Source organism: Enhydra lutris, unplaced genomic scaffold (assembly GCF_002288905.1).
Source record: "Enhydra lutris kenyoni isolate GAN:26980312 unplaced genomic scaffold, ASM228890v2 scaffoldscaffold90, whole genome shotgun sequence".
In the NCBI taxonomy this organism is placed as follows: domain Eukaryota; kingdom Metazoa; phylum Chordata; class Mammalia; order Carnivora; family Mustelidae; genus Enhydra; species Enhydra lutris.
The window spans coordinates 4,782,603-4,798,519 of NW_019154174.1; the positions used below are offsets into that span (position 1 = coordinate 4,782,603).

The following is a 15,917-nucleotide window of genomic DNA, read 5'->3' on the forward strand; positions in this document are numbered from 1 at the left end:
CATACATACACACACCCAACCAACCATCCAACCATCCAGCCACCCACCCACCCAAACATACATACATACATACACCCAAGCATTCAACCATCCATTCATATATACACAATTTATTGTCACTTCTTCTATTCCCAACTGGACTCTGAGGACTCAGGTGATCAGATGTAGTCCCTGGCCTTGAGGAGACCTCATCCTCCAGTAGTCATCAACAATCCCACTGCTGGGTCCTCTTTCCACTCATTGCTGTAACAGAGCCCAAAAAGAGGACCTTGGTTTGTTCTCTGTATGCCCCTAAAAAGACATGGTTCTCAGAAGCATGGGGCTAACGAGCAAACCCTGAGACTCAGTTCTTTCTTCTTGGTTTCTCAGGCTCTGATCACAAGCCAACCTCATATCCCATAAAACACCAAAATATCACAGAAATGCCAACACAGTGGGGTTCAAACTCTGCCTTACCCAGCCTCTCCCTTCTACCCCACTACACCCCCAGGATGCTTCTGTCCAATCACTCTAGCTTTTGACTGGAGCCCTGTGGCTACTAAGGCCAAACCCTGGGCTTTGGATTCCCAATGATGGCCAAAGGTGACCCCATGTGCACTGACCTCTCCCGGAAGTACTTGATGGCCTCAGGGTCTATGAAGGTCGGCTCCTCCCGGTAGCCCTGCTCAAAGACCTTGCGCTTGTGCCGGAACTCAATGACCGTCTTGGTGTAGGAGTTGAGTGTGGTGACAGAGGCTGCCATGCAGCAGGTAAAGGAGCCCCACGCCAGGCTGCCAAGAGATGAGGAGAGAGGTGCCACAGTGAGGGTGGGCAGGGGACAGGAAACCCCACCCGCCAGACATGCATTCACCCTGCACAGCTGCCTCCTCTGGGCCACTCTGGAGCAGGTGCTACTGCAGAGAAAACTAAGATGAGGTCTCCGCCCCACTCAGTCTGTACACTGTGGTGCAGACATGACAGCCTTCATTACTGGGACACAACGAAAGAGCGAGACCTTCCATCCACAGGGGCCAGACTCAGGGAAGGTCACCAGAACACAGGTAGGCTGCAAGGGGTCTTGGAGGATGAGCAAGAGTTTACCAGGGAGAAGGGCATTCCACAAAGAGGGAAGGGCGTGTGCAAAGGCACGGAGGCACCAGGCAGTAAGGAATAGCCCACAGACTGCCGGAGGTCTGAGATGCTGGGGCGAGGGAGAGTGTAATTAGTTGGAGTTGATGATAAAGAATAAGTGGTGGAGGGGACCCTAAAAGCTGGTGTCTATGATGGGTTAAATTACCTCTGTTCATGTTTGACCTTGGGCAAGATGTTTAACCTCCCCGCCCCTTACTCCTCACATCATTTTAATGGATGTAACAACAGCACCAACTCACAACGTTGTTGTAAGGACTGAAGGAGATGGGCCATTCAAAATATCTCAGACAGTGCCTGGTGCCCTGTCTGAGCAGGAACTCAAAAAAAGTTTGCTGTTATTACTACCGTCAGCAGTTTCAACATTCTTCCCACCCCTTCTGTCTGGCTTCATTTCCAAACTCTCCCTCTGCAAGATTAAGTTATCATGACCCGTCTGGCGCCCTTCTCCACCCTTCCTCCAAGCACTGCTGGCAATTCGTGGCCGCACTCACCTGCCGTGGATGTGGAGCCAGCCAGAGCTGACAACTGGAAAGAAGGGAAGGAGGTGTGGGGCTAGCAGATCAGGGGCTAGGCGCTGGTCTTCTCTGACCCGGTGTCCATTCTAGAAATGGCCTCCCGCCTAGTTCCTCTGACCAAGACTGGGCAGTAACATTTAGAATCAGGAGTGGGGACCTGCCTGACTCCGGTTAGTTACACCCAGCCGGGTCTCCGCATCCATGCTCTCCAGTCCCTGCCCTGATGACGGGTTTCCTCCCAATCTAGGACTCAGTGCTGCTGGCCTGTCTCAGAGCATCCAACCTCCTCTTCTGCCAGCCATCCGTTGGGTCTCTCAACATCACCGCCAATGCATTCCTCAAGGTCAGGGCAGCCCACCTGCCACACGCACTGCTCTGCTTTTAATCAGCCCCAGGCCACCCAGAAGGAAAGCAAGGGGAAGTGTGAGGATTCAGCCTGTCTCACAGGGATGCCCGATCATCACCAGTCCCTTACCGCCAAAACTGTTAATGGATTCCTTGTTCTTTCATGATAAGGAGCTAATTTAGACCTCCCAGAAGCTCTCCAGTATCTATGACAGACAGCGATGGGCTCCACCTGGTCCGTCTTAGAGTGGTCTGGTAGGTCACCCCGCCCCCCTATTCACAGATGATTGGATAAGGGCTGAGCATCTGACCGAAGTTGGTCCAATCAGATACTCTCTCCTCTCAGCAACGAAACTCAAGACCAGCTCAAAGTGGGATGGGTGTTTGAACTACAGAGGTGGAAATTCAGAACGTGAGGCTGGAGAATAAAGAAGCGCACCTTTTCTGGGATTCCATGACACACAGGTTGGTTTGGCCTGACCAGCATCCGTTCTGTTAAGGGACCAGTGCTCCCCTCCTCTCAGGCCACATGGTTTGCGTGGAGCTGGCCTCATCCCCAATCTTTAGGGTGATCACATGGCCAACACCTGGCCAATGAGAGCATCACTTCCCTCTGGCCACAGTAATTAGTTCAAGGATGGGTGTGACACCCAAGTCAGGCTAATGAGACTCCATCCCAGGACTCTCGGTCGTATCTCTCCCGGGGTGCCAAGCTGGTGGGATTTGAGCCTGGAGCTGCTAGGAACTGTCTTGCCACCACGCAACCTGCTAAGGAGGCTGACTCTTAGCAGATCCTTGAAAAAAGATCCAGGTCCCTGCGCTGAAGCCATTATCCCTGGACTTTTCAGTTATGGGAGCCCAAATTCCCTTATCGGATTTTTTTCTTTCTCTAAGCCAGTCTGAACTGGGTATCTGTCATCAGCAACCCAAGTTCCTGTACAATTGCTTTCTATAAATTCCCTATTTTACATGGCTTAGTTTTAAAGTGAATTTAAAGTCTTAAGGATCAGGGATCTTATCTAGGAGCAGGTCCAACTCCCAAGTCTGGTGACCCAACAAGGGGAGGAGCTTCTCTCCCTGTCACACACCCCTGTTCAATTTCATCTCAGCCCTCGCCACACCCTGTAATTCTCCTGGAGCTTTTCTTCCTATTATTTGTTATTCTTTGTTCTTAAATGAAACTTTCTATTTTGGGATAATTATAGATTCACAGGCAGTTGTAAGAAATAATACAGAGAGCTCCACGTACCCTGTACCCAGTTTTCCTCAATGGTAACGTCTTGCAGATACAGTCAGTCCCCAGCCAGCCTATCGACACCAATAGTCAAGATACAGACCATCTCCATTCATCACACTCCTGTTGCCATTTTACAGCCACACCCCCCTCCCCTCCCAACCTCTAGCAACCAGTAATCAGCTCTTCATTTCTCTTATTTTGTCGTTTTAAGAGTGTTGCATAAATGGAATCACATAGCCTGTATTTTGGGGATTGGCTTTTAGCACTCAGTATAATTCTCTGGAGAGTCATCCCAATTTCTATATCAACCATTTGTGTCCTTATATCAGGGAGTTTCTCCACATCTGCACCAGCATGTCATGTTGTCATTTTTTTTTTTTTCTTTGAGCGATTCTGATAGATGTGTAGTAACACCTCATTGTGGTTTTCATTTGCATTTTCCTAATGGCTAATGGTGCTGAACATCTTTTCTGTTGCTTACTTGCCATCTGTTTATCCTCTTTGGCAAAATATCTGTTCATATTCTTCTGCCCACTTTCTAATCAGATTGTTTGGAAGATGTTGTTGTTTACTGTTGAGTTTGGAGTGTTTGTATGGATCCTAAATACTGGGCCTTTGTGTGAGAGGTGGCTTACAAATGTTTTCCTCTGTCACTTGTCTTTCCAACCACAGGTCTGTCACAGAGCAAGTGTTTCATTTTGCTGACATCCAATGTATCAAATTTTCCACTTATGTTTTTGATCCATTTGATATCAAATCTAAGACCTCCGTGCCTATGTCTAGATCCCAAAGATTTTCTATTTTTTTTCCTAAAAATTTTAGAGTCTTACAATTTGTATTTAGGTCCCCAAACCATTTTGAGTTAATCTCAATACCAGGCATGGAGTTTAGATCAAGATTGATTTTTTTTTTCCTTTTGTCTCTGTATGTCCAATAGTTCTAGCCACCATTTGCTGAAAAGGCTACTCCCCTCTCCACAGAATGGATTTGCATCTTTGTCAAATTATCAGTTAGGCCCATTTGGGTGGGTCTATTTCTGGGTCCCTTCTTCTGTCCCATTGATCTCTGTGTATCCCTTCACCCATACCACACAGCCTAGACTACTGTAACTATATATTAAATCTTGAAATTGGATAGACTAATTCCTCCCACTTTGAGTCTTCTTTCTCAAAATTGTTTTAGCTATTCTAGTTCCTTTGCCTTTCCTAATAAGTTCTAGAATAATCTTGTCTATACCTACAAGAAATCTTGCTGAGATTTTATTAGGAATTGCATGAGGAGAACTGACTGTCCCTGGGGGCAGGGGTCCTGGCTCCTCCACTGCCGCTTGGGGAATGGGTGGGATTTGTTACTATTCCAGCAAAGTGGCAGTCCCGGCTCCCTGCTCTGCTATCACTGTAGCCGGTGACGTGCCTCATGACAGCCTGATGAAGGGAATCTAAGCTTGGTGCGAGTGGGGGGGTCCACCCACAACCGTTGGTTTGTTCGTGGTTTGCTTTCTGGGATGTGTGACTATCAAGAGCAGTTGTTGCTAAGTTTTCTGTCTTGGTAGGCTGCCCCTTTCCTGGTCTTTTGGCTACAGAAAGCAGACTTTTGGAGTGGTCTGCGTGTGTGTATGTGTGCGTATGTGCCTGCACGTGCACATGCGTTTTTGTTATTACTGGATCACTGACTTCTTAATTTCCAACCTGGGATGCGCTGGACAAAAAGTGCTCACTTGGTGTCCTGTCTCTTGGTCCCAGGTCAGCCTACTGTCTTCTGTCTACCAGCACCTTCTTACGCTTGCCTTATGTTTAATGTTCCAGGATTTTAGGTGTCCTTAGCAGGAGGAATAGGGAGACGTAGGTCTATTCCATCTTTCCAGAAGGGACAGGCCCGCTTATTTGGGCTTTGATCGCCTTCCCACCCACACCAAAACTTCAGCTTCGTGAAAACAGAAGCTTTGTTTTGTTCACTGCTCTATCCTTAGCACCTAGAGCCGTGCCTGGCACATAGGAGATGCTCAGTAAATATTTGTGGAATAAAGAGATACAGATATGACCCAAACAAACTGAACAAACAGATATAAAACCACTGTACTGGTTTTCACGTGGGTAGGGGGCATGGGTTGTATCCATGAGTCTCCATCCTCCTCACTGGGCCTAATCCCCGCAGCCCTCTGGGTCCCCACGCATGGCACCGTTTGAAAACCTTGGGACAAGTTTGCAGCTCGCACTTCTGAGTGGGTGCATTGAGGTACGTGGGTGGTTGGCCTGGTTTTGGGAGCTGAGAGCAGAGTGGACACTGTGGGGGAAGAAAGGGGAGGGTGATGGGCTGGACAGAGTGGCTGTCAACCTCTTGGTCCTCTGGGAGCTGCAGGGCAGGCCAGGGCAGATGCTGGGGCCAGATCCGGGGATGAATAGAGGCCCTGCTCCGTGGGAAGACTGTTAATTGACCCCCAAGGGAGGCAGCCCTAGTCCTCATTCAGGACAGACGGACAGAGAATCACAGTGCAAGACAAGACACAAATGCTTGGTCTAGTCCACGCTCAGTGCCCCAGAGCTGATGGCACCAGGAGCTGACAGTGGCAGGTTCTGGGGGCCCAGATAGTTCAGCCACGGCCAGCAGGTGTCCCCTCCCTGGTCTTAGAGGAAGGGAGGCCAGAGCCCCCTGCTTTGGGCGACATGAGAAAGAGTGAGAGTTTCCAGCTTCCTGCTGAGCGCTCAATCTCCCAGTGGTAACTGGTGACAGCAAACACACCCTCTCCAGGGACTCTGTGGGGCCAAGGTCCTTCGATGGTCACGGCAGCAGAAAGGCCAGCTAAGGCCTGCAGAGAGGGCAGGCCAGCTCTAGGGCCCCGAGAGAGGGAAGAGGCTAGCCTTCTGTTTCCACAGGGTTGTGAAGATTGGAGGGGGCAAGGAGAAGAAAGGAGGGTAGCAGCAAGGCCATCAACTTCACATAGATTGGGTCTCAGAGGCAAACAGAGAGGCATCCCTCCCCCATCCCAGTACTGGCCCAACCTGCTACTCTGCTGTGTGACCTGTGCCAAACTGCTTAACCTCTCTGCGCTTCTAGCGCTTGTGAAGCTACAACTCTGTGATGCTCTCCTACCCGCAGTGTGCAGGCAGAATGCTCAGGACTGGGGTTTCGCTGTGTGTGTTGTGGTAGGAGGGGCGCTTTTTAAAATCGTGCTCCATTTTGATCAAATTCGAAACAGAAGGACAAAGCGACTAGTTTTCCATGTTCCCGTCATCACCAGGAAAATTGCCATGCTGCCCTTCCACGTGGGGGCCACTATGCAGGAGCAGGGTCTGGTGGATGATGATGCCGGGAAAGCGCAAGGCGACAGGGAGGGGCAGGGATGGGGGTGACCCAGGGAGCATCTGCCCCATCGAAAGGGACAGCCACACGCAACTCCAGCTCCCGCTGCAAGTGGCAAGGCCAGTTCGGCGAGGACATAGCTTCGGATAGGAGCCCCAAACTTGGATTTTTACGTAAAATGTTCACCTTTTTAGATGTTAAAAACAAATACGTCTGTTATTTTTTTTTAAAACACTGTAATTTTTAATAGGTATTTTTTCTTAGATTTGTTGTGTATGTGTGTGTGAGAGAGAGAAAGCGAGCACGAGCAGGGGGACAGGGGGAGGGAGAAGCAGATCCCCACTGAGCAGGGAGCCCAGTGTGGTCCTTGATTCCAGGACCTTGGGACTGTGATCGGAGCCAAAGGCAGATGCTTAACCAACTGAGCCACCAAGTCGCCTGAATCCATCTCTTATCTAACACTGTGACAGGCGACACAAAACATTTAGAGGCTGGGCTCAGCCCCGGGCTGCGAGCAGTTTGCAGCCCCTGGGCTCACTGGGCGATCTGGGCCTTTGCTCTCTCTGAGACCGTGTCCTAGTCCCTGAACTGGGCCTGGTAACCCGTCTGTGGGAGTCAGCACGGCAGGACCAGACAGCTTGGGGATCTGAGACACAGAGCTGGGGAAGGAAAAAAAAGCCAGGCAGGAGGTGGGGAGGGGCCTCGGATGGGGTTCCGAGGCTTAGGGCCAAAGGGACTGGAGGGCACCCCCCCGGGGCAGTTGGAGCCCAGGGCACAGACGGCAAGGGGCTGCCTGCACGCCCACAGGGTGTCCCTGTGTGGACATTCGGGGCATGTGCCTCCCAGCAAGTGAGAGCAGCATTAGCAAAGGCTCAATGTCATCGTCACCACTTAGAATCACCGCCACTTAGGAGCACTCGCTGTGTACCAAGCGCTTTAAGAGCTTGGTCCCACGTAGTCCCTCCAACAACCCTATGAAACACACATTACTATTATCCACTCCAGAGCTGGATACACTGAGAGGCGGGCTGCTTCCCTCTAACAGCAGCATTCATGGAGCATAACCTCTGTGCTAAGCACCACACTGCCCTGTTCCACCCGGTCCTCGTCATAGCTCCTCCCGAGATGCCCCTGCCTGGAGCCTCACCTCCTAAGGTTCATGCTTTTCGAGGCCCCTTCGCCTTGAATCTGGGCCCATCATTAGCTCTTGACCAAGAGAATGCACCAGAAGTGACAGTGTGACTTCCGAGGCAAGGTCATAAAATAAACTTGTAGCGTCTGCTCAGATCTCTTGGAATGCTTGCTCCCCACAAGAAGCCATGCCCGCCGACAGCCTAGCTGAGCCCCCAGTCCCCAGCCGGCCCCCACGACCGGTGCTGAGAGGGGCCAGCTTGGACGCCCTGCATGGCCATGCCCCAGATGATGTCATCGTGGCCAGCGACCCACTGGAGTGTCATGCGAGACCCTGAGCAAGGATGACCTAGCTAAGCCCGGTAAACCCACTAAACCATAAGAAACAAGAACCCATTTTTATGTTAGGGTCATGTGTCTAAATGAAGAGATAAAGGACACGCTACTTGCAAGGGCCCCACAAGGAGAAACTCAGGCCAGCCCCATTTTACAGATGAGGATACTGAGGCATGGGGAGGCTGAGTGACCTGGCGCGAGTCCACAGCTGGTGAGGGTCAGAGTGGGGGGTCTGCTCCCATGCTCTCTGATTCCTCTGGCCTCGATCACGCCTCCACACTGTCTGCCTGCAGGGGTCCGGCCGTGCATGGCAGCGTAAGGTTTGAACCAAGCTGTCTGATTCCCAAACAAGGAGCCTTCCCCTCCCTGTGCAGGTGTCTCTCCCAGAAGCTGGTGCCCAACATCAGCTGAGCATCTCCCATCCCCCGCCTGCCAAGCCCCCGAGGCCTATCTTGCTCTGCTGGGTGGGGAGACAGAGGCCGGAGCTGTCTGGCGTCCGAGATGGTCTCCTCTCTGGTGCCTGGGGTGGGGGTGGGGTGGGGGGGGCAGGGACCAGAATTTTGACAAATGGCCTCACACATATTAAACAAGAGAAATGACACTGCACAGCCTTGGCGAGGCCCCAAAAGTAAGGGATGAAAAATGGGGCTGATCCATCTTGCAGGCCTCGGTGACAAGAAGAAATGGATCAGCCCTAATAGGGGCCGCACGTTGGGCCCCGGCCTTAAATAAGTCAAATGAGAATGAGGCCAGCCCCAAGGGAGGAGAGGAGCAGGGCAGGAGGCCCGGCTTTCAGGGAAAGAAAGGTTCCCGTGGCTGACGCAGCAGGCTGGGTTTTAGATGCTAAGTGCCAGGATGGAGAGCTAGAAGCTTCTAGAGAGACCTGTGGGAGGAGGGGCTCAGAATCCTATTACCACTGAAGGCTGTGGGACCCTGGGTGAGTGACCCAACCTTTCTGAGCCCTGGTTTCTCTACACGCAAAATGCGGGTTTTGTATATGTTAATTTCATATCAATAACAGTGATATTAGAAGGGCTGGTGTCTGGGGCGTCTGGGTGGCTCCGTCTTTTAAGGACCGGACTCTTGATTGCGGCTCAGGTCATGATCTCAGGTTCATGAGATCAAGCCCCACACTGGGCTCCACACTCATGCTCAGCATGAGTCTGCTTGAGATTCTCTCTCTCCCTCTTTCTCTGCCCTTCCCCCTATTTGTGTGCTTTCTAAACAAATAAAATCTTTTTTTTAAAAAAGGGTTGGTAAACACTTTTAAAGAAGAGCACTTGCAGTGTGTGAAACAGGGTGCTAAGCCTGTCTATAAACCGTCTTTGTATAATCCCATTCTCAGAGAGGCAGAATACAGAGGTTGAAGGTGTGGGCTCCAAGGCCAGGCCACCTGCGTTCAGATCCCAGTTCTGCCACTCAGCACCAGCTGGCCTGGAGAGGTGACTTAAGTTCCCTGTGGCTCAGTTTCCTCTCCACAAAGTACACAACCCAGAACTTTGTTAGAATGATGATATACCAGGGCCCGGTACATGGCAGAGACTATTACACACGTGCTCAACACTCAAAAACGTTCATCCTTTTCCTTTGTCCCTTCTCTAGTTCAGATGACCAGCTTCCAAGGTCAAGAGCTCGGGCAAGAATGGCCAGAGGGAGGGAAGCATTGGGTGAAAGGGAGCCAGAGCCTTAGCTGGTTTCCCTGCGGTCCTTCCACTTCAAGGGATCAGGGGTGGTGTTGGACGGTCCAGGTCCCTTTAAGGCACATGTCTTTGCAGGGGACAGAGCCCAGCAGAGTGGGAGGGGCGCAAATCAGCAGCAGTCCCCACAGGTCTGAAAGGGGTTCTTTCTGACTTGGAGCTCTTCCTGCTCCACTCTGACCACCTTCCTCCAAAGTCTCTGTACCTGCTGTCCCCCCTGCCCAGCACACTAGCTTATCCCCTCCTCCACTAGCCTGCCTGACCGTTTCTCCAGAGGACCCTCCCTGCCTGGAGCTGGGTCTGCAAGCCCTCCTCCGTGATCCCACAGCGGTCTGTGAACTGCCCCCACCCCAACATCCACAGGATAGCTTATTTTCTTGTCTCCATTGCCTGTTACAACAGTGTCTTGACCACTGCTGTACCCCCAGTACCTAGGAGAGTGGCTGCCCCCAAGTAAGCATGTGGTAAGCGCCTGTAAAATGACTAAGTAGATAAATGGTCCCCAACCACCAGAATGATCCAGATCTGCAGACCCTGGACATGTGTGGTCACTGTCTTTCCAGCATGCATCCCATCTGATAACCCCACCCCACCCCCAACTTTCCCTTAGGGGACGCTCTTCCTCCTCTCTTTGACCAACGATTTGGGTGGGGTCAATCCCTCCTCCTTGACCTTGTGACTGGAGCCAGACCAATTGGAGCAGCCCAGTCTCCTTGCGGTCTAAATCACTGGTCCTGGGATGGACACATGACTTAAGCTAATCCAGTGAAAGCCATTACCAGGATGTTGGCTGGAAATCCTGGAAAGAAGCCCCATCTCTCTGCTGGTGTTCCCACATTTGTAAAATGTAAGCCTAGAGCTGGGTTTGATGAGTTTGCTTAGGGAAAATCTTGCTTAGGGAAAAGCTGCTTGTGAATGAAGCCAACCAACACAAAGGGAACAGAGATAGGAAAATGGGGAGGGGAGACTGTCTAAACTTCTGATGATTCATCTGGTCACCTGGATCCAGCTGTGCCTGAAGCAGACTCTTCTGGTAGTGTCTGGTAGCTCACCCAGCATCCATTCTACCCACTCACCATTTGCAAGTTTTCGGTTTATTCCTCACTCCAGAGGTGAGTGTGGGCAAGCAGAGCCAATAAAGTCATGACATTCCCTCAGCTGCAGTGATGATTCAAGAGAGAGGAAATGACCTAAATTGGGCCCATCAGAGGGAGGCTTGGGACTTTAGTCAATGTTGGGGAAAGGCTTGGGACTTTAGTCAATGTTGGGGAATGTATGTGGAGGAAGAAGCACCAGCCTCAGGAACGGCTTTCTCACCACCAGAAGGGAAGCCCACCCAGGGACAGGGTTAACATGTGCAGACAATCACAGAGGAAGAGCAGTCAGTCCTGATGATGTCAGAGACTCTGGATGGAAAGCACCCTGAAGTCCATAACACAGATGCACCTTCCACTTACAGGAACCAATGTATTTCCATATTGCCTGGAGTAGATTTTTCTATTACAACACAAGGCACTTTAACTGTTCCTCCCAGACTTTTCTCTAATACACATTCTGTGTTTACGTATACACAGGAGTCTATCGCTGATCCTGTCTTTCTTTGGCACACCTAGCTTATCAGACCTCCCAGGGCCTCCGCCACTTGCCAGCTTCCATCTCCACCTTCCCAGAGCGGCCTGCGTGGCAGGGTCAGCAAACTTTCTCTGTAGAGGGCCAGGTAGTAAATATTTCAGGCCTTGCGGGCCACTGAGCGTCGGTAGCAACCACAACCCCGTTGTTGTAGCGGGAAAGCAGCCAGACAACACATAAATGTTAAGTGTGGCTCTGTCCCAGTAAAACTTGATTGACGGACACTGAAATTTGAATTTCGTGTAATTTTCACAGGCCACAAGATGTTATCCTTTTTATTTATTTTCCAGCATCTTGCATGTAAAAACCATCCTTAAGCCAAAGGCTGTGTAAAACAGGTTGTGGGCCTGATTTAGCCCATGGGTCATAGTTTGCAACCCCAGCTGTAGGGTCTCAAAGTGCCTTTGGACTCCCGGCTAGCTACCTTTGCCCTCTTCTGCTTTTCTCCCCCAAGCTGGGCCAAGCTGCTGAAGTCCCAGCAAGGCTGAAGGTCAAAGCCACTTACCAGAAGGACCACCCGTAGTCCCAGGAGTGGGGTCTCCAGTCTTCAGGGCCAAGACTCACAGTGACCTGGAATACTTGTGTGTACATCATGTGGGCTACCATTCCCAGGAGGCCTGTGGGGGGAGCAGAACAAGGCGTCAGGAGGCCAGGTGGGGCTCTGTCCCCATTGTCCCATGGACCTCTTAGTATTGGGGGACACCCTGGAAGAAGAAGGGCCGTCGGCAGGACTGGAGCAGGAAGCAAGAGGGGGGTGGTTTTCTCAGCCAGCCAAGGAGCTTGAGCTTGAGTGAGAGGGCAAAGGCAGGCCTGGGGAAATTAAACAAGGGAGACCCAGAGTTAGCTGTGGGCATAGGTGGACACACTTTTTCTGTTAAGTACCAGATAATATAGATATTTAAGGCTCTGGAATCCACGCGGTGTATGTAGCAACCACTTCTCCACTGCTGTAGCACAAAAGAGCCATAGACAATAAATACATGGATGAGTATGGCTGTGTACCAATAAAACTTTATTTACAAAAACAAGCGCTGGGCCGGATTTCACCCGTGCACTATAGTTCACTGAGGCCTGCAAACTGTAAGGTCATTTGGTCATTTGGGAGAAGCAGCCTAGAGGGTATTTTTCAAACTGTAGGTCTGGACTCATTAGACTAGTGGGTCATGAAATCACCTTCACTGACTGCCAGCGGTTAAAAAAAAAAGAAAGAAAGAAAGAAAGGCAACAAGAATGGAATAGAATAGACATACCCAATACCATCAAGCGTAGCAAGAGTGAATATTATTTTGTGAATCTTTTTGGTTCTATGCGTATGTCCATATGTGTGGTGAATGAAACATGAGATGTTTTTCTGTGGCTCACGGGTCAAAAATCTTTGAGCCCACTGGCTGGGAAAACCTGGATTCCCGCGGATCTGAGTGGGAATCCCCTTCCCCCACATTTTCTCCATGTAGAGTTGGGCAAAGCTTCACTCTTTGAGCTTTGTTCAGATCTTTGAACCCTAAGATGAGGACTCTGACGGGTAAGGCAAAAGGTGGGTGAATGGGGCAAGGCAGCTTCAATGTCGGTGCCCGGGGGCATGGCCTTGTTATAGCTGGAAGAGTTATTACAACCCTGGGGGCATTTCCCTGTGTGGACCATGGCATCTGGAGCCCTCATGAACCCAACCCTAAGATAGAGTGATACAGTGTCGAGAAGAGAAGGGGTAGATAACAAGAAAGGAAAGTAATCACGCTTGTGCACCTGCTGTGGGCCAAGCACTCTGTGTTATTACCTCTTCCTTTTTGTAACAACCTTCTAAGTATCAGGAAGTACCATGATCAGGACTATGTACTATTGTTCAGGTTGCCCACTGTACATCTCCATAGGGTCCATTCACGATGCAGTCTACGTGCGTGTCCCTCCCTTGAGATGAAGCAGAACCACGCCTGTAAGGCTGTATATGGCAGCCCCGAGTATGATTATTCCCATTTCACAGGCGAGAACACAGAAGCCTGGAGTGGTAAAGTCTGTCCGTGGTTACGAAGGGGGTCGATGGCATTGTTGGGGGCTGGTGCCCAGATTCAAATGCCCTCAACTCCAGGGCTTATCCCGTGCTTCCCAGCGTGCATTTGTCCTCCCCTGGTTACCTGATCGCCCTCTTCCCTCTTCTTGAAGAGGAGGCAAGAGGAAAGATGGAGATAAAGGGAGGAGAGGAGGAGGTTAAGCAGAGACAGAAGTAAAGAGGGAGCAGGGCTCTGCATCCTGGAACTCAGAGTGAGCAGTGGAGGGAGAGGGCCACCCTGCATTCCCATAGTGTGAAGATAAATGTTGAACAACTGGTTCTCCAGAGGGAAAAGAAAAGCCCTGATCTGTAGCATTTGCCGAGTTCCATGGTGCATTGACTCCCACTAAGGCCGATCTCAAGCTACCGATGTGACGTCACCGAAAGCAGAGCAGAGCAGAGCAGAGGTTGTGCCATTGACGCTCCCGACCTCACGCCCACAGGCTCCAGCACACCTCTGGGTCACGCTCTAGCCCCTGGACCCCAGATCCAAGGGAGACCAAAGACGCAATGTGGCTGCCTGCTTCTCTGAGCCTAGGCCAGCCCCTTGGGGACACCTGTCACTGTTGCGGGGAGCCCTCAAGTCAGAAAATCCGGTACATTCTAGACTGCATTTTTAGTTGTGTCCTGGAAGGTGGCACAGAACTGTCCCGGGCTGTCACAGCCAACACAGCATCCTCTTTGGTCCTCTCTGCCCTGGCTCAGTCTATTAGAAGGAGGAGAAGAATGGTGAGCCATATGGCGATCTTATTTTTCTTTACTTGACACAGTCCTGGGTGAACTTGCCAAGAGGTATGTAATAGATCTACCTTATTCTTTGGAACTGCTGCATACAATTCCTTAATAATGAAGTAACGTGTTTTACTTAACCAATCAATTGACAGTTATATTATTTCCAGGTTTTTGCTCTATGAGCAGTGCTGCAATGAACGCTTTTCTGTAAGTGTCTTTGTGCTTACAAGCAAGGATATCTGCAGAGGAATAAGAAGAATTGCTGGGTCATGAAGCCTATGCATTTTAAATTTGAGTCAATGTTGGGGAATTGCTCTCTTGGGTGGTAGCTCCATCTTGTGCTTCTGCCAGCTGTCTGGGAGTCCTTACCCCAAACTTCACCGATGCTGCAGATTCCAAAACATTAAATACTGTGCCCCTTGCATGACGCAGAGTGACTCTTCAACATCATTTAAAGTTTTGTGTTTCCTTTGTTCCTAGTGAGCTTGGGTGTTCTTCACGTGTTGGTTGACCATTCCTATCTCTGTCCTTACAGTGCCTGTCTGTATCCTTTGTCAATTAAAAAAAATATAATATATATACACACACACACACACACACACACACACACACTTTTTCCCATATCAATTGGTAGGAATTCTTTATGTATTCTGCATACTAATCCTGTCTGTTGCATAGAAGACCGAGAGTCTACTGCTTGCCTTTTCCCATGTGCTGCAACATCTTTTTGTTTTTTAATTAATAAATAGACTTTGGTTTTTAGAGCCGTTTTAGGTTTCCAGAAAAAGTGAGGGGAACTTACAGAGAGCTCCCCTGTGCCCCTGGTCACCACTCCCACAGTTTCCCGTATGATTAATATCTGGCATTAGCGTAGTATATTTGCTACCATTGACAAACCAACACTGATCCAGTATTAACTAAATTAAACTATTAACTTAGTTTACGTTAGGGCTTTCTCTTTGTGTTGTACATTCTATAGATTTTGATCAATCTTTTTTTTTTTTTTTTGGATCTTGATCAATCTTTGGTGACATGTGTCCACCATTACTGTTTCGACTCATTTCACGGCCTTAAAAAATCCCCTGTTCTCCACCTGCTCATCCCTCCCTCCCTCCCACCTCCCTGAAGCCCTGGCAGCCACCAATCTTTTTACTGTCTTCATCATTTTGCCTTTTCCAGAATGTCATATAGTTGGAATCGTATGGTGTGTAGCCTTCTCAGATCGACGTCTGTCAGTTAGCAATATGCATGTACGTTTCCTCCATGTCTCCTCATGGCTTTCCGGTGCTGAATGATGGCAATTATGGATAAAGCCTCTTTTGTCCTACATTTGGGTATCTGATATCGTCAAACTTACCAGTCTTTTCCCTTTTGGTTTTTGCTTCCTATGTCTACTTTTAGAAAAGCAGCATCGTAAGGGACCTGGGAGGCTCGGTCGGTTAAACATCTGCCTTCGGCTCAGATCATGATCTCCAGGTCTTGGGAATAAGCCCCATGTCCTCGGGCTCCCTGCTCAGTGGGGAGTCTGGTTCTCTCTCTCCCTCTGCCCCTTCCCCTGCTAACTTTCTCACTCTCTCTCAAATAAAAATCTTAAAAAAAAAAAAAAAAAAAACCAAGGCTTAGAAAAGTAGCACCATCAATACACGGTCCTATATTTTTATATTAATTCACCCAGAATTTATCTTGGTGAATGGTGTGAGGTAACTGTTTTTAATGAGTCGCCAATTGTTTTGAATCCTTGTAGAATGATCTGTTCTTTCTGCAGTGATTTTAAATGACACTTATATTCCAAGCCCCACATGTATATGAGCCTGTGTCCT

The 15,917-nt window shown here is 49.8% G+C and overlaps 1 protein-coding gene across 3 annotated transcripts in view; it reads right to left on the reverse strand.

Annotated features, from left to right (window-relative positions):
* The window catches only part of LOC111162338 (GSG1 like), a 198,452-nt gene that overhangs the window by 23,675 nt on the left and 158,860 nt on the right, over nucleotides 1–15,917 (reverse strand). For all 3 annotated transcript variants that reach the window (XM_022526699.1, XM_022526701.1, XM_022526698.1), the window contains 2 exons: nucleotides 11,827–11,938; nucleotides 603–770 (listed from right to left, as the gene is read on the reverse strand). In XM_022526699.1, the coding sequence (XP_022382407.1) occupies nucleotides 603–770; nucleotides 11,827–11,938 (280 nt within the window). The remainder of the gene's footprint in view (nucleotides 1–602; nucleotides 771–11,826; nucleotides 11,939–15,917) is intronic.